Below are 23,823 nucleotides of genomic sequence, written 5' to 3'. Positions count from 1 at the left end.
GCTATTACTCTTCCCTACGCTATTTATGTACTGCAGTGGGCAGGCTCCAAAACGATCCAATATCCACAGCAGAGACAATATTCCTTCCAGGTTTCCATTCACTCTCTGCCTTAGCATCAAAAACTCCTAGAATTCGAGCCATGGTCCAATGGCTATCGCTACCACCAGGGCTAAGAGTCACATGAATATCCACTTTATTTTTTTTTCAGCTTCACTGAGGTATAACTGACAAATTAAATTGTAAGATATTTAAAGTGTACATTGTGATGATCTCATATATGTATACATTATGAAAGGATTCCTGAATATCTGCTTTATTCTATTGTAAGTGTATGGGAAATGCTTTCTCTTACGACAGTGGAGACAAAAATGGAGTTTTTCAGAACAAATGTTTATTTAAAGAATTAAGGGAAAACAAAAACATTAAAGCATAGGAATACATTGACTGATACAAGTTGTCTCGTTTGGTCTGAAATCCTGAAAAAGTTACTCCAACTACTTACCTGAGGTAGATTTAGGTTGGCACTGTTTCAAGAGAACCTCCATCCATCCCAGAAGTTACCTTCTAGTTTTGGTTACAGGCTCCCAAGTGGTCCTCTCCAACCTCAGGTTATGCTAGATGAATAATACCAACACCTTTTTCCCCACTGTTAAAAGCCCTCAGACCTGTTCCATACCCCCAAAGTTCTCTGAGGGATGGTCCATTCTTAATTTATTTAGAGACTAGAGACAATTACCAGTAAGATTAGTTGAAAGAAGGGTCAAGTCATTGCCCTGCCAATGATACCAACTCTGTCTCCTTCTCTGAGTTCTAATGACTAACAAGTAGCCATGAGGACTAATTTTCATCACCACTATGCCATACACCCAATACTATTTTAGTATTACAACCGTCAAACATACATGAGTGATAGGCATGATTTTTACCAAAGAGAAACAAATACATCTTGTATGTTTTATCACATGGGCTAACTTTCCATGGTATAAGAGCTATTTATGAAAATTACTAAAACACATCAGATCAAATAAACATCCAGGATCTGTTTTCTAAAAGAAAGAAGGAAAAAACACCCTAGAATCAGATTCCTTATTATCACTATGAGCTATATCCACTGACCCTAAGATTATCAAGCTCATCAATGAGTCATTAGGATCAAAGCTTAGAGCCATACGCAAGGTAGCAGCTGCCTACCTCCATGAGTTCAAATGCCAGCACTATGAAGTTCAGGGATTTGCTAAGACAAACCAGAGGACTCAGACCGGCAAGAAAATATTTACTCACCAGTCTAGAATCCCAGATACTGCAGGAATCTTAAGTATTTATATGAAATGTCTTTTAATCTGAGGGAAGAAAAGAACCTCAGAAGTGCCCATTTATAGATCCCTGGATTAATTATAGTATTTCTGGAGAATGTTAAAGATAATCATAATTATCCTGTTAAGCTGGAGATAAGTGCTTACCCTTAAACCTCTGATGAATCTGCCAACTACTTTTCCCTTCCAGTATTTAGAAGCCTACTTTCCAAGCCAAATGTATACTTTATATTGTGATGACTGCTATCCTTTCCCTGGGAATAAAAGTATCCTCTTTCCTTGGCAGAACTGAAATAAATGAAAGACATCATTATGGGGCTTCATTTGCTATAACAGCAGGTCAATGGAGTGAAAACACCAGCTTTGGAGTCAGGATACTCAAAATCAAAAAGTCTAGCTCCTCCATTAATAATGCATCACGTTGTTTTACTCTGTACCTACTCAGGCTTAAACCTTTCTTTCGGTCTACCCTTAACCATTGTGCGAGGAGCTGATGAGTATATCTTATCACTGAAAGAGACGTGATAAATAAAATCATAAAAATATGAATACTAGCAACATCTTAACTATTATCCTGGAATTTGCATTTCTGAGTTGAAAAGAAATGAATCTCTAAAGCTGAAATTTCAAATATCAGTGATCATCTGAAGATATTTTAGTGAAATGAAACTTTTGAGGGTATGCCTCAGCTCACACTTAAGTAAAAAGCTTAGTACTCTGCCTCTTTATGAGGCTGGCCCTCTAAAGGGGAAACTTTTGATCTAGGATAACTACTCCTTAGTTGCTTAGTTCTTTTCACTACCAGCAAAAGGTTCCCATGCTACTATCAACACACTAGTCCCCATTCTAGACAAGAAAAAAAAAATCAAAAGAGGCAAAGTCAATATACTCCTTTCCCCCAACAGTAACACATGCCACACCTTCTATTACAAGGTTGCAGTCCTTTCCTTTATTGTATTTCCAAATTTTAAAAAGTAAAAGTAAAGCACTCATTAAGTGGTTCAGATAAAAGAAAAGCATCTTTACCTGAGTTACCCATCAGGCCTACTCTGACCTGCTCTAGCTCCTCCCAGAACAAGCTTCTGGGTATCTAAAAAATTGTTTACATATATTGACTCCGTTAAAAGTCATCTCTACCATATGGGTCAACTAACTATGAGAAAAGTTCTTCTCATACCTATTATATGTACACAGTCCACAATTAGATCTCTCACTAGAGCAAAATTCTCTTCAAAGTAGGTTCTTTGGGGCCCAATAAGGTAGAAGTTTTTAGCAAGGCTTTTCAGACTCAAGGTATTTATGGGGTTTTTCACTTCTGTGAGTTCCCTGGTGTACCACAAGAGCTGATCATTGACAGAAGCTTTTCTCATTCAGAGACTTTGAAAGGTCTTTCCTCAGATTGGGTTATTCTGGTACAAACCCAAGAAGGCTCTCCAACTAATGTTTTTGCCACATTCAAGATAAATAAACAAATTTTCACCAGTATGGCTTCTGTGATGGCTAAGAAAGTCATAGCTTTGTTAGAAGCTTTTTTCACACTTGCTGGAGTTTCTCCCCATTGTGGGCTTTCTGGCATCCAATGTTATGTGCATGTGTCTGAAGCAAGGTTGACACTGAGAGCATTTAAAAAGTTCCTCCAATGGGAATTCTCTCAGAATGAGGAGTGGTGAGCATTGCTAGAAAGCTCTTGACACTCACTGCATTTGCAAGGTTTCCCACCTGTATGAATCCTCTTGTGGGTGATCAGATATGAGCTCGGACTAAAGGTTTTCCAAAACTCAGGGCATTGTAAGGTTTCTCATTGGAGTAACTGATAAGGTGTTCTGTTAGAGCAGCTCTACGGGTACTCCACTTCTCAACTTCCTACCATTGCAGATTTTCTGGTCCCCACTGAAGTCTGAGCTCTGAGGAAAGTCTAAGATTTGCCTAGAGTTCTTCATCTCAATGAGTTCTCTGACATGCAAATGCACTTTTTATGGTATTGTAACTTCTTGTCTGATCAAGACATTTGTGAGGCTTCCGATGCATGGGGAGGGCTGAGCTCAAGACCTTTCTCACCCATGTTACAAATATATGGTTTTTCACCAATGTGGATTGTCTGATGTTGAAGGAGGGCTGAGCTCTGGTGGAAGCTCTTATCACATACACTATATTTATAATGCAGTTCCTCTGTTTGAGTTCTCATTTTCTGTTGGGCAACAAAGTCCATGCCTAGGAGGAAGCCACTCTCACAAGTAGACCACTGATGTGGTTTCTCCTCCATGTGAATTCTTTGATGCACAATAAGGTCTGAACTACAGTTGAAACTTTTCTCATATTCAAGGCATTTAAAAGTGTGAGTGTGAGTTGCCTGGTGCCTGATTAGGTTGGCACTCCGAGTAAAACTTCTCATACATTCCAAGCATTTATACGGCTTTTCACCTGTGTGGACTCTCTGGTGCACAATAAGGTCTGATTTCTGGCCAAAGCATTTCTCACAGGCACCACACTTATAGGGCTTCTCCCCAGTATGAACTCTTTTATGAACAATGAAGGCTGAACGGTGTCGGTAACTTTTCTCACACTTATTACATTTGTAGGGCCTTTCACCAGTATGAGTTCTCTGGTGGCTAATAAGATCGGATTTCCCACTAAAAGCTTTTTCACACTCCAGACACTTAAATGGTTTCTCACCTGTGTGAGTTCTTCGGTGTCTTATGAGGTTGGTACTTCGACTGAAGCATTTATCACACTCACTACATAGATATGGTTTCTCGCCCGTATGGCTTCGCTGGTGGACAAGCAGATCAGAGCTCTGACCAAAATTCTTGCCACAAATATCACAGGTATAGAATTTTTTACCTGCATGTGTTCTCTGGTGTCCTGAAAGGGCTAAGTGGTGCCAAAAGCTCTTCTCGCATTTGCTGCATTTATAAGGTTTCTCATAATTGTGGATCCTCTGGTGTGAAATAAGATCTGAGCTTTGGATGAAGGTTTTCTCACACATATCACATCTATAAGGTTTCTCCCCAGTGTGGGTTCTCTCACACATAATAAGAGCTAAGTTTTCACACAAGTTTTGCTCACGTTCAAGGCACTGGTATATCTGATCATCTATTTGAGTGATCTCATGCACACGAATAAAAATCGTTTTACCCTTCTGAGGGCGTACATGATATATTTTCCTTTTCTGAGTTCTCTGATTATATCTCTCTTCTGAAGTGTACATTTTCTATGGCTCTCTCCTAGGGAGTTTTCCACTGGTCTTCTTGACCCATCATTTTCTTCACAGTCATTTTCTTGATAAGAACTTGAAAGATACATCTGTTTCCAGCCTTTTGGTCATGAGCAGTTGGTCTCTACAAGTTTCCAGCATCATATACACTAATTCCTTACTTGGTATTTCCAACCCTGTGAGACAAAGGAGAAATATTATATTCCTATGACTAAGAAAAGAATGCTCACAATTAAAATCACTGCAGAAAAGACAGAAATCTGCGTCAGAATCCGTAAGTGCTCTAGGTTTTGCAGAGGCTGAAATCAGTTTTTCTCTTTGCTAACATAAAACTCATCAGCACAACAATGGGGAAAGTACCAGGAAGAACTGTTTCTTTTATGACCTTGGGTCATCTCAAAACCAGGGTTGTTGTTCTTCCCTTTGCTTCAGTTGAGTAATCAAGACAAGTCTAATAATTAGTATGCCTGCTCATGAAGAAAACAAACCAAAAGGGACTGTGAGTATCTATGCAGCCTTTTCTGTAGAAGAGTTTGAAAGGAAATGGTTAATGATCATTCAAATTCCCAGTGCAGAGAGGGAGAAGAAAGGCTCGTATGACTAGCATCCTAGCTGTGTGATGATAGGCAAGTTACTTAACCACTCTCTACCTAGTTTCTTCTTCTGTAAAATGGATTAATAATAGAAATTACCTCACATGGTTGAGTTGAATAATAAGTTAATCACTATACATCTCATGGTAAGCAATCTGTGTTAGCTCTTATAAACACTGTTGTTATGATAAAGGAGCCTACAAGTCTGCTTTGATATGAGCACAAACCTTGTTCAAAAAGAAAAATCCTGACTGACTAAAGATAAAAACCTAGGCATCAAACCTAATTGTATGCCAGTCTTTTTCTCTGTACAGTGAAGAGATCCAGAAAAGTTTTTCTCCTATTTAGAGGGATGCACACATATTAAAATACCTAAGGATGGAGCATCTTAAAGAAGTAAGTCCTTACACACAGAAAGATCACATTTATATAATTCTCCTTTATAACACTGCTGAAAAGGGCCCTCTGATGAGGCTCCAAATGCTCCACTCCTGGGTAAAGGATACAGCCACATCTTCAAATGACTAGGAGATTAAACAGAGAGAGAGAGAGGAGAGAGACATCGAGGTCTTTCTACTCAAAACCTATTTTGCCTAAAGCAGTACCACTAGATGAGTTCAAGATGTCACGGCCAACAGGAAATACAGAAATATAGACTAATGCTAACAAAAAACATTGGGCTGATTTGAGAGAGAAGTACAGAGGGAATTATAAGCCATTACATTTATCAACTGCCAACAATATACTAAAGAAGAAACATGAGAAACAAAAGTGGCAAAACCACCATTTTCCATATCCTTCACACTTACTCTTCAATGAGCATTTCATGTTTAACCCTGTCCTCACATGTTAAAAATCCTCTGTCATCTAAGAAATAAAAGCTGATGACCTTGCTTCCTATTTCCCTGTGAAATTTAAGCCAAAAAAACAAAACAAAACACACACACACTCAAAACAAAAATATACAAAACCATTTCTACATGCTCCCACCACATCAACCTACTTCTTGCAAGTCTGGTCACATACTCCATCTTTCCTTGTTACCACAGATGACAAACTGCCTCTTCTCAATCTAAGGACAACCTGTCCCTTAGTGTACTGGATTCCACTCCCTTTCTCCACAAGAACATAACTCCAGCAATTCTATCCTCTCTCTCCTGCATTATCAATTTGTTCTTTTTTATTGGATCATACTAATTAGCAAACTGCTACCTCTCTCCTAAAACAAAAGCACAACCAACAAGAGAACTTCTCTCAACCACCTCACCCTCGAGCTACTATCTCACTTCTCTGTTCCTCTTTACAGCAAAATGTCTCAAAAAAATCAATCTGCTCATTGTCACCAATTCTTGTCTTCCAAGGTTTCTGGAACATACTCCAATCAAACACTTACCATCATGACTCCAGCAAACTGCTCCTATTAGAAACTTACTACGCCACCAAGAAACCTGACTCCTAGTTACCATGTTGCTGCCTCTCCCTGGCTGAAGTGCTCTTCCTGAAGATCTTCAAGGCTCCCTCCCTCACCTCATTCAAATCTTTGCTAAATTGTCATATTCTCAGTGAGGCCATGTCTGACCATCCTATTTTAAATTACGACACACTTCTATCCCAGCTCACTCACACATACAGCACTCCTCTTCTCCTTTCCTGTTTTATTTTTCTCTATAGAAGGTAAACTCCTAAAGGATGGAAATTTTTGTTCATTTCATTCGGTGCTGTGTCCCCAGCACCTAGGACAGTGCCTGGGACAGAGTAGGCAGTCAAAACTAGAACAGAAGTTCTTATTTGGCATCTGTGGCCTCCTAAATAACCTATGAAAGGTTTGAAATTGACTGCAAAGTGTTATTTGGTATATGTACGTTTTTCTGGGGAGAGAGTCCGCAGTTTATCAACTGTGATGTGTAGGACTGGAGCCTACATATTCACATGAAATGAAAACAGCATTGGAGCTCACTGAATATAGCACACTAGTACGTGTAATGAACCAGAACTCAAAACAAAACAGCTATACAAGAAGAATAGGCAATGGACACCTGAACTCAGAGGAAACATGAGTCAAAAGGATCTAGAAGACGTGGCACTAAAATGGATGACTTTCTACTTCTTCAATTTGCTTATCACTTTTCCCACTTTCATTTAATAATCTGCACACTTTCCATGTGTAAGACACAGAGACAGTCCCTGTAATAAAAAAAAGTTATTTATAAATATAAACAGAGATCCCATGGTTTCAAATGTCAACTCAAAAATGTTCTAAAATTTAGTTGTAGGGGATAGGAGAAAATTGAATGAGCAATAAGTAGTGTAGTTTCTTTAGAGTCGAGACATACAGATCAGCAAGAAATGTAGCATTGAAACTAACCAGGGACAGAAAGGGAGAAAAATGTGATGCAAGGCTAAGAGTAGTGAAGTCAAATAAACTTTGAGAAAGGGAAGGAGGTAAGCTAAACAAATAAGAGAGCATGTTTTTATGTTAAATACAATGATGTAAATCCAAGATTTCAAATATTCTATCATGTCACCATGACCTACTGAACTGTTCTAGAAATTATATTTTTTTGGTCCAAATTACACCTTTCAAGTGACTCTCATACTATCATAGAAGAACTCCTTACACTCCAACACCATTTCTCTCTGCTCATTTGATAATGGGTATCCTAGGAAATAAGTATACAAGGGTTCATCAAATGAACCCTTGCTACCCAATAAAATATCTTAAAAATCAGCATGTTTTCATCCCTATGTAGAGAATGAATACTATTCTATGTATTTACCAAGAGTTCACCTTGTTGATTCACATAAGTGGGCCTCAGAGTTCCAAGGGATTGCCTGCAATGGCAGGTATCTGTAGAAAACACAGCTTTAACTAACCATGAACCATGAGCCTCTTCAGAAACGGTGATCAAGAAAACCACTAATAACAATATACAATGTATTCAGCACCAGAGTATACTTTGACTTTGTTGCTACCACCATCAACCTTCAAAGCCTAAAGTGTCACCAAGAACATCACTCCTATTTTTTCATACAGTAGCGTTTAGCCTAGTATCCGCTCTTGCCTTACGTCAAAGGATGTCAGCAAAAGACCTACACTGGAGCTGAACTCCAGATCTATTCCACTCATCACCTGCCTCCTATCAGTTCATGGCAAATCCATCCTTTTATTTCCTTAGGCCAAAACCTTGGCATCACCCCGCACTCTTCTCTCTCACATTCCACAATCAAACCATCACCAAATTCACTGGCTCCATTTTCAAAATCAAAATCCAACCACTTTTGCTGCTACCACCTCAGTCCTAACCACTCTCATTTCTCATTTGAATTACTGTAATAACTTTCTGACTGGTTTCCACCTGTTACGGGCTAAACTGGGTGCCCCCCCAAATTCATATAATGAAGCTCTAATCCCCATTACCTCAGAATGTGATTGTATTTGGAGATATGGCCTTTAAAAAGCAAAGTTAAAATGAAGACTTAGAGTGGGCCCTAATCCAATCTGACTGATATCCTTACAAGAGGAGATTATGACACAGAGACACTACGAAAGTATGTGCACAGAGAGATGACAGTATGAGGACACAGATAGAAGGTAGTCATCTGCAAGCCAAGGAGAGAGAGCTCAGAAGAAACCAAACCTGACACTTTGCTCCTGGACTTCTAGCTTTGAGAACTGTGAGAAAATAAATTTGCCGTTTAAGCCACCCGGTCTGTGGTATGTTGTCATGGTAGCCCTAGTCAACTAATCTACCATCCTTCTACCACTACCCTCCCCACATTCTAATTCTCAATGCTGTGGCCAGTGAAATCCTGTTACAACAGCAGCCAGATCATGTTCTTCTTCTGTTCCCTTCAATGGCTTTCTCTTCATTCGGTCCTCACAATAGCCCAAGAGGCCAACATGAGCTGCCTTGCCAACCTCTACCACTGCCTCTCTGACGTCCTCTCTTACTCTTCTTCTCTGCATATTCCAATCCTGCCACAAAGGCTTCTGAGCTGTTCCATCCAGACACAACCCCCTTGGGGCCTTTGCCCTTCCTTTCTTGTGTTTATAGCTTTCTCCTTCTAGGCATGTGCACAATTCTCTCTTAATTCCTTTGATTATTTTCTCAGATACTTCTACTATTTTTCTCAGGGGGGCATTTCCTCACCACCCTATGTAAAACTATGAACTGCCCCTATGCCCCAGCATTCCCTAACCCCCTTTTCTGCTTTATTTTTTTCCACCGCACTTATCACCTCAAACATACTACATAATTCACTTATTTTTTATTCTCTATTGCTAGAACATGGCGAGGATATTTGTCTGTTTTGTTTACTGCTCTTTGCTTAGTATGCAGGGCAGTGCCAGGCACACAGTTGGTGCTTAATGAACATCTGCTGAGTGCATGAATGAATCCTGATTGAAATTCTACTTGTGTCCTTATCTGATAAAGGAAAAAGGACTGAATGCTACAAGGGATGGGAGCTACTCTGATGAGATGCAGTCTAGGAGAGAGAAGGTACATTTCAAAAGATTGAAGAAACTGTAGCTTATCTAGAATCTAGATGGAAGAAAAACAGCATTTACTTCCTGGTCCTAAGAATTTGATTTCTCAAGGAAGATGACATTCTATAAAACACAGGACAAGAAAAGGATAAAGAATCATAAACGAGAAGATTTAGCACTAGATCATTTCACTCAAAGAACTTGAAAATGGGTAAACCTTGCCTCCTTAAAACGAGTAGATGGGTTGTCTTATACAATCCCTTAACTTCAATTCTGAAGAGAATAATCATAGTCCTCAGCCAACCTATATGATTTGTTGGAGAAAAAAGATGATAATCTAAACCATCCAAACAATCTACCTTGTATCCTATGCTTCTTTGGGATCATAACATTGAAGGAAAGGGCCCCTAACACTAAACTTCAGTGGTATACTGAAACACTAAGACATCACCTTCCCTGCAGGAACTCAGGCCACCCTCATCTAAAGGACAACAGGGATGACACAGTATACTTGAGACTATAACAAAACCATCACCTTACTATCAGCACTGAAGGCATGCAATCATCACAACTTTGGTTATTCAAAATTTACAACAGCCTACATGGACTTTTATTTCAGTCATAAACAATTCAGGAGGCAGTCAATTATGGGCAGAAAAAGTTAGAGAGCCCAGAATTATCCTTTGATTTCTTCCCTCAGCAGGTTTAACCTGCCTTATTCCAGATGACTGAGACTTTCATTCCCTCAAGAACCTTTCTGCTACTGAGGATCAGAAGCAAAAACGGAACTACTCAGATCTAGACAACACATGGGACATACAGCTGAGGCTCTCTATGACACTTAGTCCACAGCTGCCAGTATTAAGATGTTCATGGTTTCATGGTTCTAGTTCCAGGTAAGATGGAGTAAACACATGCCACCCTTGTTCTCCCACTGAATACAATATGAAATCTGGACAGAATGGACAGCCCACCTACTTGAGGACTCTGAAAAGTTAAAAGCATGCAGATCAAGGAAGACCAAAATTTAAAGCACAACCTAACTAGCAGTGAGTTTACTATTTTTTTGGCTGCTTCAGTATCCCTTGGCCTGAACTTAATGCAGGCTGAAACACAGAAGTCTGGAAAACTATAAAACATAATTTGACTGGGATGTTTCAGCAAACTTATGTGCTTCCATGCCACGATTTAAAATTGACTATTCAGTGGACAGGAAACTGACTTAAATATGGAAAAAGAAAGAACAAAATATATCTGGAAGAAGAAATAATGGTAAGAAAACAAAGTTAGAGAGAAGATAATGGTGGCTGCAGAAATCCAAACCTCCCAACACATCCTTTAAAAGCAATAAGAACACGGGAAAAAACAAATGCACTACACAAAACCCACATCCTCACCAAGTCCTATCTAGCTAGCTCTCATAATCTAGCTGCAAGTTATCAATGAGAGCAAGGGCAACCTGGGAATGTGGGGTGAAGGCAGGAGGACAGCTAGCAGTGGGTAAAATCAATCTAAAATTCACTGCTGGAAAGGGAAACCCCACTGTAAGTACAAAAAAACTTAAAAGATTTCTGATCAGAATAGCACACAGGGAAGAGACTTAGTGTGCACACAGGGCTTGAAGAGGCAGTCCTGGAAAGTCAATTCTTTAGGAAGAAAGAGACTAAAAAGGAAGGCAGAGGACCGTTTTGGACCGCACGGTGAAGGAGAAAAGGAATAAGGAGAAATTTAAGGTCTTTCAAGATGAAGGAAAATTTTTAAAATGTACCATCTATCTCCAATCTCCTAAAAACGACTTCTAGTTTAAAAAAAAATTAGCACAATAGCAAAAGTGGTAAAGTGCAGCTGAATTAGCAAGCTTGTTAAACATTTTATGTTCTAATAAAATAGAAATAATTCAACTAAAAATTTGGAGGAGAAGAAAGAGGGGAAGAACAAAGTAAAATAACCTCACTGATTATTGCGTGAATGGCAGGCAGGATTTAAAGAACACTATTAAAAACTGGGAAACCAGATGATTAAAGGCTAAATAAGATAATGGGACTAAATGCATTAAAAAATCTAAATATAAGGCTAGCCATTATAACAAAAATCAAACATTCTAAAAAAATTTAATGAAAGAGCAATGAAAACACATTATGTAGAAAAAAACAAGACAAATATAATGTAAATAATATGAGAGTGTTGAGATCAAACATATCAATTATTTTAACTAATGTGAATGAATTTTTACTCACCTATTAAAAGACATTTTTACTGCGACTCACAAAGCGAGACCAAACTACATGCTAAACACAAGAGGCACTTAGAGTGATTGAGAAAGGCTAAAAATACAGGGATGGAAAAATGGCAAATGGAAACGAAAGTAGGGCTCGTATTCCAGTTATCAGGCAAAGTAAAGTTCAAGCCAAAAAGCATTAAATATGATAATGGACACTTTTTAATTTTGAAAGCCATAATTACAATAAAGCTTATAATAGCTATGATTATCTGTGTACCAAATTACACAGCAGTCACCTTTATAAAGCAAAAACTATAATAGATAGCAAGAAATATAGATAAAAACATTAATAATGACAAAACAACATATTACCGTCAGTAAAAGGACTTACAAAGAGGACCAAAATTAAGTAATGATGCAGAAAGCCTAAATAATCTAATTAGTAAGTAAATGTTATGGATATCTATTGATCCTTACACACCCTAAATAATAGGGAATAAACTTTCTCCTCAAGCACACATGAATCAGGCACAAAAATCTGTCATATATTAGGTCATAAAGAAAGCATCACTAAATTCCATAAAGCGACATAAGCAAAACTCTGCAGTAAGACTAGAAATTTATAAAAATATCAAATTAACAAACACCCCTCCCACATGGGGAAAAAATAAACAGTTCAAACAACTTTTCAGTGAATGGGGAAATGAAAAATTAACAGAATTTCTAAATATTGATAACTGAAAGTATTACATATTAAAATCTATCGAATAAATTTAAAGCAGTGATCAAAGGAATATTTATAGTCAAATACTTTTTTATGAATAAAAAAATGAACAAACTAAATTCCGATCAAAAAGCTAAGAAAAAAGTAAATCAAAAGAAATAAGAAAAAATAAACATACAAGTGGAAATCAATGAACTAAAGAGAAAAACAATAAACCTAATTATAAGTCAAAATACTACCTATCTTGAAAACCTTAAAGAGACAGATAAACTACTGGCTACCTTAATGAAGAAAAAAGGAAGAAAGCACACATTTACAAAATCAGAAAAGATAAGGAATAAACACCAAAACAGAAAAGCCCACAAACACATAGACCACTCTGCAGACTTGTACACAGATAACCTATGAAATAGACTGTTTCCTTGGGAAACACAATTTACCAAAGTCGACCTCATTAGAGGCAGAAAGATTTAAAACAACAATATGCACAAAATAGAGAAAGTTAATAACGAACTATCTCACAAAAAAGCACTAAGCCCTAGATTGTTTCATAAATGAATTCTAAAAAACTTACACAGACCGAATAAACTCAATGCTTCATAAATGTTTCCTAGAGCACTAAAAATGAAGAAAAACGAATTCTTTTGTGAAAAAAGTTTAACATTGATAACTAAACCAGATGAAGAGAGTATAAAAAAATTTTATAGGGGCCGGCCCGGTGGCGTTCAGCGGTTACGTTTGCATGTTCTGCTTCACCGGTTCGAATCCCGGGTGAGGACATGGCACTGCTTGTCAAGCTATGCTGTGGCAGGCGTCCCACATATAAGTAGAGGAAGATGGGCATGGATGTTAGCTCAGGGCCAGTCTTCCTCGGCAAAAAAAGGAGGACTGGTGACAGCTAGGGCTAATCTTCCTCAAAAAATTAAATAAATAAATAAATAAACAAACAAACAAAACTTTACAGCCCAATATCAGTATCAATGTGAAAACTACTAACAAATATCCAACACCATATCAGAAAGTAATATTCAAGTAATGCAAGATTGGTTCAATATTAGGAAATACATTAACATAATACTGCATCTATGGAGAAAAATCATATGATGATCTCCATGGATGCTGAAAGAACTCACAGCAAAAATCAACATCCATTCCTGATGAAAATACTCAAGAAAGTAGGAATTAGTGGATATTCTTTTTAACATGATAAAATATACATTCCTTAATCCTACAGCCAGTACCTAAGTGAGAAAAACTAGAGTCATTTCCACTAAGATCAGGAACAAGTCAAGAATTACCACTATCTCGTCTCTTATTAAACACTGACCTGGAAGTATTAGCTAATGCAATTGAAAAGGAGAAATCAATTAGAGGTATAATAATTGAAAAGAGGTAAAATTATCTGTTTGGAGATATATAAAAGTATAACTAGAAAATCCTAGAGAGAACCAATGCTAAAACTTAAATAGTAAAGGAATTCAGTAAGGTAGGAGGATATGAAATTCACACACAGAAATGAATAGGCTTTTTCTATACACAAATAACCAATTAGAGTGTACAATGATAGAGATACTCCTTTTACAAGAACAAAAAATATAAGATACTTAGAAATAAATTAAATAATAATTATTTAAAATGAAGAAAAGGAAAAAGTTCAAACACTGCTGAAAGATCCAAAAGTATACTTGAACAAATGGAAGGATGTCTTTTGTTCTTAGACAGAATGACTCAGTATCATAACGATGTCAGTTCCTCCTAAGAAGATTCATGAATTACTGTACTCGAAATTAAAACAGATTCTTCATGGAACGAGACCAGAAGTCGGCAAACTATGGCCCACAAGCCAATTCTGGCCTGCAGATTGTTATTATAAAGTTTCACTGAAACAAGGTCACACTTATTCACTAATGTATTCCATGGTTTCTTTCATATAAGTCGGAGTTGAATAGCTGTAACAGAGAGCATATGACCGCCAAAGCCTAAAATATATACTTTCCGGCCCTATACAGAAAATTCAACAATGCCTGAGCTGTAGTTATTATTCAAGTTCACTTGGAAAAACCAAGACGCAAGCATAGCCTGTAAACAACGAAAAGCAAGATTGAGGGGTGGGTGACTACCCCTATGAGACATTAAAATATACTATAAAACCTCTAATATTAAAATAATGCAGTTCTGGTACATGAATACATAAAAATACAAGTGGAATACAGTGGGAAATCCAGAAACAGACACAAATATATATAGAAATTTAGTGTACGCTAAAGATGACACCTCAAATCGCCAGGGGAAAAAACGGACTTTTTAATAAATGATGTAGAATATCAGGGTAGTAATATGAAAACTGATAGAATTTGATTTATACCCAACACCAAATACCAAAATCAACTCCAAATCGATTAGGGATCTGAATTTACAAACTGAAACCATACACGTACTGGAAGAAAACACAGGTGAACTCTGCTCTAACTACAGTGTACAGAAAGGTCTCCTGCCTATGACACAAGACTGATCATTTAATTAAAAATAAAAACATTTTGCATGTAAAAAAAAAAAAAACAACAAAGTCAAAAGCCAATGGACAAACTGAGAGAAAATATTTGTAACATATATTTGAGACAAAGGAATAATATACCTGTTATATAAAGATCTCTTAAAAATTGAGGTAAACAGGCTGGCCCGGTGGCGCAGTGGTTAAGTTCGCACATTCTGCTTCGGCAGCCCAGGGTTCACTGGTTCGGATCCTGGGTGCGGACATGGCACCACTTGGCGAGCCATGCTGTGGTAGGTGTCCCACATATAAAGTAGAGGAAGATGGGTACGATGTTAGCTCAGGGCCAGGCTTCCTCAGCAAAAAGAGGAGGACTGGCAGTAGTTATCTCAGGGCCAATCTTCCTCAAAAATACAAAAAAGAAAGAATGAACCCTATAGTAGTTTATGGACTTTGGATGATAACGATGTCTCAGCATAGGCTCATTGATTGTAACAAATGTACCACTCTGATGCAGGATGTTGAAAGTTAAGGAGGCTGGAGGAAGGGTAGTAGGGGGTATACAGCAACTCTCTGTACTCTCCGCTCAATTTTGCTGTAAACCTAAAAGTACTCTAAAAAAATCTATTAAAAAAATGAAATCATAAAAAAATGTACATGAAATATTGTTTCTCACCAATCAAAATGGAATACATTAAAAAGTATGACAACACATTTTGCTGTCAAGGTTGTAGGCAATGCTGGAGGGAGGGAATGGAAACTGGCACAAGCCTTCTGGAGGGGTATTTGGCAATATCTAATAAAACCAGATATGCATTTACATCTGACTCAGCAATCCCATTTCTAGAAACTGACTCTAAAGATACATCTCCAACAATATGAAGATACACATGCATAAAGTTATTCACTGTAGCAATGTTTGTAATTTGAAAACATTTAAAACAACTTAAATGCTCATATATAGGAAAACAGCTGAAGAAAGTTGGTATATCCACATATGATGGAGTACTATGCAGCTGTAAAAGAGAACAAAGAAAATCTTTATGAATTGATGTGGAGTGATTTCCAGGATAAATTACAAATTTTAAAAAGCAATGGTATAAAAAAAAAGTCCTACATTTTGTGTAAGAATGAAGTAGAACTAAAAACTATACATGTATCTATTCATTTGGCCAAAAAGAAATTCAGAAAAGATAAAGAAACTATTGAGTTTGGTTATTATCACAAGGTAGGTGAAAATGGGATCAAAATGACAGGAAAATGGAATTGGCGGAGGGTGGAGGCAGAGAGAGTCACAATTCTCTGAGTATACATTTTTGTAACACACATATTTACTTGTACATTTTTTTTTTGAGGAAGATTAGCCCCGAGCTGACATCTGCTGCCAACCCTCCTCTTTTTGCTGAGGAAGCCTGGCCCTGAGCCAACATCCATGCCCATCTTCCTCTACTTTATATGTGGGTCGCCTGCCACAGCATGGCGTGCCAAGCAGTGTGCCATGTCTGCACCCGGAATCCGAACCGGCAAACCCCGGTGCAAACTTAACCGCTGCGCCACCAGGCCGGTCCCCAGTTTTACTTTTAGAGTTGCTATATTTCATGTATTCTATAAACTAACTAACTAAACAGACAAAATGGGGGAGGAAAACACTAAAATGGAATACAAAGAAAAACAAATGAGTCTGTGTTTCAAAAGAATAACACAACCACTCAGGGGAAAAAAATAACTCAAATAACTCTTTAACACACTATTAGGACTACACAAACTCAAGCTAAAAATAAAAAGTACTAGGAACAATTACTGAACTTTAATGGTGGTAAAGATACACTACTTAATGTATATCCTAGGACTGAACAATTAAGTAAACATAGTATGGGTAATGGCACCCAGATTCCTCACTGTCAGAGAAGGGAGTTACAAACATAGCAGAGGGAAAGGACAGACGGAACTCAGTACTGTTTAACTGGAATCAGAAGTATCAGTATGAGGTCAAGGTTTTAAATTATATATAGAAAAAACAGAAATGGTGTACATGTGAAGGTGTGTGTTTATTTTTTTCTAGTAATGTCTGCTGAGAGGTCACAGAAACAATGATTTCCTGATAGTAATGAGCAGACGAAGCACTCAGTCTTGGTTTCCAAACACCCTTCTCCACTGAAAGGAATCAGGGTCCTTGGAGAAACGGCTGATTCCAGGGACTACAAACAAGATGAGGCTGGAAGATCTTGTTGTGCCAGAAAATAAGGAAGTGCCCCCAAAATGGTGACAATAGGCCAAACGAACCCAGGAGCCAGGCTGAAGGGGCTACCACTGAACAAATCTGGAAGAAATAGAACATCAAAATAAATGATAATAATAAGCCAGTAACACAACAAGACTCCAGGAAATCCATACTCATTTTAAAAAAAGTGAATAAAGAGGAAGAAGGGAAAGTTTTTTCTTAACTGAAAAAGCCAACAATTAAATGTAGAAGAAATGAAAGAATTTAAAAAATCACCATGTCCAATCGAAAGAAGAGTGTTAATTGCTTCAGGCAAAAAATCTAGAGGGTAAAAAGTTTTGTGAGAATCAGGATATTTACACAATCTGAAAATATCTACCCAGTAGATATTGAAGAAATACAAAGACGAACAGAGTAACTTGACAGTATAGAAACCCGGAACACATCACCATAACCAAGTGATCAAAGTGAACATCACCAGTAACAAGACATCTAATTTGCCTCCTAAAATGATGCAAAGACAAGAAGAAAACATCACTTCTGTGCTATCTTCCCAAAAATGTATACCCTGAATCTAAGCATAAGGAAACGTCAGACAAACCCAAATTGAGGGAAATTCTACTTAATAAGTGGCCTAAACTCTTTTTTTAAGAAAATGTCAAGGTCATGAAAGACAAAGTCTGAGGATATGTTCGACAATAAAGAAGACATGACAGGGGCTGGCCCCGTGGCCGAGTGGTTAAGTTCGCGCGCTCCGCTGCAGGCGGCCCAGTGTTTCGTTGGTTCGAATCCTGGGCGCGGACATGGCACTGCTCATCAAGCCATGCTGAGGCAGTGTCCCACATGCCACAACTAGAAGGACCCACAACGAAGAATATACAACTATGTACTGGGGGGCTTTGGGGAGAAAAAGGAAAAATAAAATCTTTAAAAAAAAAAAAAAGACATGACAAGTAAATGAAATGAGTGATGGTGGATTAGATCTTGGACAACACAAAAGCTTTTTTTTGCTTTTCTTAAAAAAGACATTAGTGGAACAATTGGCTAAATTTGAATAAGGTCTGGAAATTAGATAACAGTATTATATACATGTTAATTTCTTGAGTTTGATAATTGTAACAGTAATGTAAGAGAACAGCCTTGTTTTTAGGAATAAACTATTGGTGTTTAGGACACGCTTTCTCAAATAGAGTTCTGAAAATGATTTGACTAATTATTTTTCAATTCTCCCAAGGATGACATGTAGTTAGTAGCATTGTACATGCACGGGAGAGACGTTAATTCACTATACACCTTAGGACTTTAGGGCTTAATTCTCCCATAGTTTAAGAAGAGATATTATGTATATAACTTACTCTCAAAAGGTTCAGAAAAAAAATGCACATATATGTGTGTGTGTGTATAGAGAGACAAGTAAACAGAATCATAAAGCAAACACAATGCTAACATTTAGGGAATACAGGTGAAGAGTATATAGGCAATCTTGTACTATTTGCAACTTTTTTGAAAGTCTGAAATTATTTCAAAATTAAAAGGTATTTCACTTTGGGGGCTGGCTTGGTGGTGTAGGGGTTAAGTCTGCACACTCCACTTTGATGACCCGGAGTTCGCAGGTTCAGATCCCGGGCGCAGACCTATGCACCACTTATCAAGCCATGCTGTGGTGGTGTCCCACATACAAAGTGGAGGAGGATTGGCACAGATGTTAGCTCAGTGACAATCTTCCTCACCAAAAAAAAAAAAAAAAGGTATTTTACTTTGTTTTTTAAAGAACATGGCAGCTGAGAGTTAGTATATTGCACTAGTTTAAACTGAATGTTTAAGCACTAAAATCAGATTTTGGTTCAAATTGCCACTCTGCTCCTTTGTAGCTGTGAGAATTTGGGAAGTTGACTTCCTTCAGCTTCAATTTCCCCTTTGATAAAATAGGTAAGATATTATTACATGCCTCAAGGAGTTGTTATGAGAACTGCGACACTGTTAGTAAAAGACTCTACTCAAACGCTGGGTTTCAACAGATGCTCCATAAATGGTAAGTAGGTTCTACTACTTTCGTAATTCCAACTGTGCATGCACAAAACCCCTAACATTTATTGAGTCCATCCTCTATACTTGCCTCTTGTGGAAAGCCTTGTTCAAAATACATTTAAAATAATTAAATAAATAATAAATAATAACATAACTCAGCCAGTTAATGGTTTATAAGAAGATCTTGAAAAACCAGAAAAATATTTATAGGGAATTAGGAGGAAAAGGAAGAATTCAGAATCACAATTAAGTAAAGATATGCAGGCATACAGACAAATAGCTAGTATAAGATAGTGGGCTTATGGGAGTTTTGTCTTTTAAAACATGTATTACTGTTAAGATCAAAAGGAGAAAAGAACGGAAATAAAGGATTCTGAGCTTGGTCATAGCCCAGCAAATGAATCAGAGTATTCCCTAAAGCTATCAGCCCAAGGATTCATATTTTCCTTAAATATCCAATAAACTGTGGGGCATCAAGAAGAAAAAAATTTTAAAATACGGAAATCATTTTCTTATTCATATCTAAGTCTTTTAGATGTCAGTACCTAGAAAAGAAAACAGTCTGGCTGTCAAAACTTAAGGTACACCAAGACACTTTCCTAGTTCAAAACACTGTAATTGTTTCCTATTACACTCAGAATAAAACCCAAAGTTTTCACTGCTCTACATAACGTTGCACATCCAGCTGTCTTCAGCTTCACAAGCCTCCTCAGAACCTTTGCAAGTTCCTTCTGCCTAGAATGCTCTTCCCCCAGGTGGCTTGCTGTTTTATTTAAGTCTCTGACTGACAATTACTTCCTCAAGAAGAGACACTTTCTATTTTATCTAAAACAGCTGCGTCCCCTTACCCTGCTTTATTTCTCTCTACAGCACTCATCATCGTCTGTGTAGTCTATATTTTACATTCGTTCATTTGTTTCTCTCTCCTACTAGAATATAACTTCCATTAGGGTCAGGATTCAGCCTTTTGTTCACTGCAATATCCCTAGCATCTAGAATACATTTGTTGAATGAATAAAAAACATAAAGGAATAAATACTAGAGCGCAAAAAGGGCCATCATCATCCTTGGAGCCCCAGTAGAATGTTAACAGGCTAGGCTAGTAGCTCTGGCTGATCCATTTGGCAGATTCAAATAAATCCTTCAAGTCTTAGCTTCAGGGTACCTCCCCTAAGAGGTTTCTCTTACTTCATCCTAGAAAAATCTGGTTCTGTCTTCCATGTCTAAGGTTAGAGTGCAGAGAATAGGCAGACAGGCAATAAAAGTCCAAGCAGACAGGATGAATATAGAACTTCAAAGCTCAAGGTTATCCTTACAGTTAAAAGATATATGGGACAAGCAGACAAAGTCAATAAAGCATTATCTAAAAAAATACATAATGCTTACTGTATCAGGCCTGAGGTATGGATTATCTCATTTATTTTCCATTGATTACATGGATTGCCTCACTTAATCTTCCCAAGAACTCTGTAAAGTACGTATTAATACCAATGTTTGCACCTTACAGATAGAAAACCATACGCTTAGGGCAGTTAAATAATTACCCAAGAACTCACAGCTAATAAGTAGCAAGGCCATGATTTAAATCTCCACCCTCTGACTCCAGAGTCAGCATAAGCATTGGGCATACTGTCTTTTTTGGGCTGCGAATCAATCAAGAAGCAATTCCTACAAGCCTACTGCGAATATGTATGTTGGAAAGGAGTAGAAGCTACACTTAAATGGGTAGGATAGGACCAAATTTTATCACTCTGCTATCTGAAGAGCTAACAAAGGGACATTCGCTTTTTCCAGGTATCTTCTGACATTCCTCTTTGGCCTCCCCCAGTGCTCCTCTCCAACCCCCTCCAAAATCCACCACATTTATACAGAAACAAACAGCCTAGTATCCCACTTACCGTAACAACAAAGACTCAAAACTGTCTTCCTTTGGGTCCACAAGGTCTCTAGTCCATAATATTCATAACATTCAATTCTTCCTTCTCCTAGAGGAAAAACCAATAATATAGAAATTTACAATTTTTGTGAAGTTTATAACTTTTCTGGAGCTGGACATCTAAATATTAGTCCCATTTACTCCCCAGTCTGGTCAGCATCCTTCAACCATATCTTACCTCTTCCCACCGTTGCTTACATTTTGTTTCTCCTGCCAGAAGTACCTGCCACTGGAGCAATCAGTTCCTTCCCAAGAAGCTCTAGACAGAATATCAAGAATCCTTCTGGGTGATGACTAACTTTAACTTCATAATAAAGCCCTGAGTCCTGTTTCCTTTGTTTTAATTTTTATCCTTCTGCTAATTGTTTTTTGTTTGTTATTATTTCAACTTCTAAGGTCAAGGAGCCCATTCTTCTAACACTCTAAACCCCAAGATGTAGTTGATAGGCGTATACAATAAAAAGTTATATATAATGGAGGTTTCCCAAAATGGTTATGGAATAATTACACAAACCATATCCCTCTGCACATAGATACGACTGCAACATAACTAATCTCTGCATTAAACTGCCGGGGGGACTCCATTCAACGTCCTTGGGTTTTCTTTCCCAATATGAAAGACCTAGATCGCTTAGAAAAGTGCCTGGCAGTGTTTACTACTATTGGAACGACGATATGAAGCCCTCTTCTTCCAACTTTTCATTGACCGCCTTTCAGTCTGCCGTCAGCGGGTCTCAGACCCCAATCGGTCGCGAGGAACAGAGGCTGCTCCTACCAAGCTGAGGCCGCGGGGGTCTCCAGTCCCGCCGCGCCCCTCCCCGCGTCCCCGGTCCCGCAGGCCAGGCCCCTCCCAGGCCCGGCGGCCGTGCTTACCCCGGCAGCCCCCGGCGCCGCCCCTCCGCCAGGGACGGCACTTCCGGTTACTCTCCGGACACTCGGATTTGGGTTTCCTGGCGGCCGCAGGCTCCACGGCGCTGGACCTGAGGGCCTACCTTCGGGAAAAGAAGGAAAGCAAACCTGGGGAGCCAAGGAGAGCCAGGAGCAGCTCCCTTTGCGCAGTTCGGCGAGGGGAGTCGGGCCCAGGCCGTCCAGCGGGCGCTTTAAGGCCCGATAGGGCCGGCTACGCGAGCCCTTTCAGCCTGGCTGGGAAGCGGCCGGCGCAGCCCCGCCCCCGCGAGTCACATGACCACCCCCGCTTAGCGACTAGGGCGCTCCACTCCCCCCCCCTCGCGTCTGGGCCAATAGAGGCCGAGTCTCTAGAACGGGGCGGGGCCCTGGGGCGCCTGCGCTCCGGGGCCTTTGGCTTTTCGGGGCGGAGCCGGCGAAGGCTTAGAGGGCTTTTCGGACGCTACGGAGGGCGCTGGGTTAAGGGAACCCTCCACTGCGGCTTGTCTAAGAAGAAACTGCTCAGTTCGTATTGCAGTTTCCAACTTCTCTTTTCTTTCCTTGAGGCTGTTGAAAGGGGACTCGAGCCAGGAGTAGCGTGACAGAGATGGATGCTGGCGACCCTGAGGAAGACGCCCCGAAGGATCTGGAAGAGATGGAGGATCCCAAAGCACAACGGAAGCGCTCAGTCACCGAAGATGTGGCCAGCGAGATGGATGAAAAAGGGGGTAGTGGTGGCGTTGCGTGGGTGGAGACAACTGCAGCGAAGGATGGGACTACTCTGACAGGAGGGGGTTCTCCAGGCCTTTCTAATTTTGTCTCTGGCCTGGAATCAACCAAGAGTAATCACCTGTGTTTAGGGTGGAGCAGAAATGCGATTTCCTTCAGAGTGAAATAGGTATATATATGTTTTCCCTGCTCAATCGTTCAATGAAAAAAAGTTTTTTTTAAAAGCCTTCAGATGTTAAAGGGGAAGAATAAGTACGAGGAATGTGGAGGACTAAAGGCTGGGCAGCGTGATCAAGGACTTGCCCCATGAGCAAAGTACTGGGGTTAGGGAGCAGTGAGAGCGTCATCAGGATCTTAACAAGTCACGTGTTCGAGGTTAACTAATCATGTTCCTAATTCTGGAGTTCTTCCCCACAGCAGCTGCAGCTTCGTTTCATGTTTGCTTTTAATGAAAACTTCTAAGTAAGGTCAAAATGTTCTATCCAGAATCTTAATATTTTAAATAATTTTTAATTACTTTTGAGTACTTGATATGTTCCAGACACTGTTCTCATCGCTTTGCGTGTATTATCTCATTAACCTGTAATAAGAATTCTATGAGATGTGTTATTATTTTTATCTTAGGAGAAAACTGATGCCCAGAGACATTAAATAACTTGCCCAAGTAACTAGTGAAGCTGAAATATGAATGGTCTGATATCAGAGCGTGTGCATGCAATCACTATTTATATGGCCACTAGTGGTGAGTGTATTGTGGAAAAATACTGGAATAAAGATGAAGTGAACTGGGTTCTGATCCTTGCACTGCACATAAGAAAATCCCAGTAAGCATTGAACTCTTTGTCTTTTCTCTCAAGAGACATTGGCCCGAGCATAGTGCTCATTTTATTCATTATTTCATTCACTTGCCGAGTGCTTATTGAGCACTTCCAATTCACCTGAGGCTTTGCTGGGTATTAGGAAATTAAAGGCTGGTGA

The 23,823-nt window shown here is 38.9% G+C and overlaps 1 protein-coding gene across 2 annotated transcripts; it reads right to left on the bottom strand.

Annotated features, from left to right (window-relative positions):
• Window positions 1-370: 370 nt before the first annotated feature.
• ZNF322 (zinc finger protein 322) lies at window positions 371-22,411 on the bottom strand. Of its 2 annotated transcripts, none has more exons than XM_070515471.1 (3): window positions 22,105-22,411; window positions 21,194-21,280; window positions 371-4,704 (listed from the first exon to the last, which is right to left on the bottom strand). In XM_070515471.1, the coding sequence occupies exon 3, from the start codon at window positions 4,520-4,522 to the stop codon at window positions 3,314-3,316; it is 1,209 nt and encodes a 402-aa protein (XP_070371572.1). In that variant the 5' UTR covers window positions 4,523-4,704; window positions 21,194-21,280; window positions 22,105-22,411; the 3' UTR covers window positions 371-3,313. The 2 variants fall into 2 exon arrangements, with proteins under 2 accessions (XP_070371572.1, XP_044633000.1); XM_044777065.2 differs by lacking the exon at window positions 22,105-22,411 and adding an exon at window positions 21,410-22,067.
• Between the last annotated feature and the right edge of the window lie 1,412 nt (window positions 22,412-23,823).

Source organism: Equus asinus, chromosome 8 (assembly GCF_041296235.1).
Source record: "Equus asinus isolate D_3611 breed Donkey chromosome 8, EquAss-T2T_v2, whole genome shotgun sequence".
Lineage (NCBI taxonomy): Eukaryota > Metazoa > Chordata > Mammalia > Perissodactyla > Equidae > Equus > Equus asinus.
This window is presented reverse-complemented; position numbering and strand designations above follow the sequence as displayed.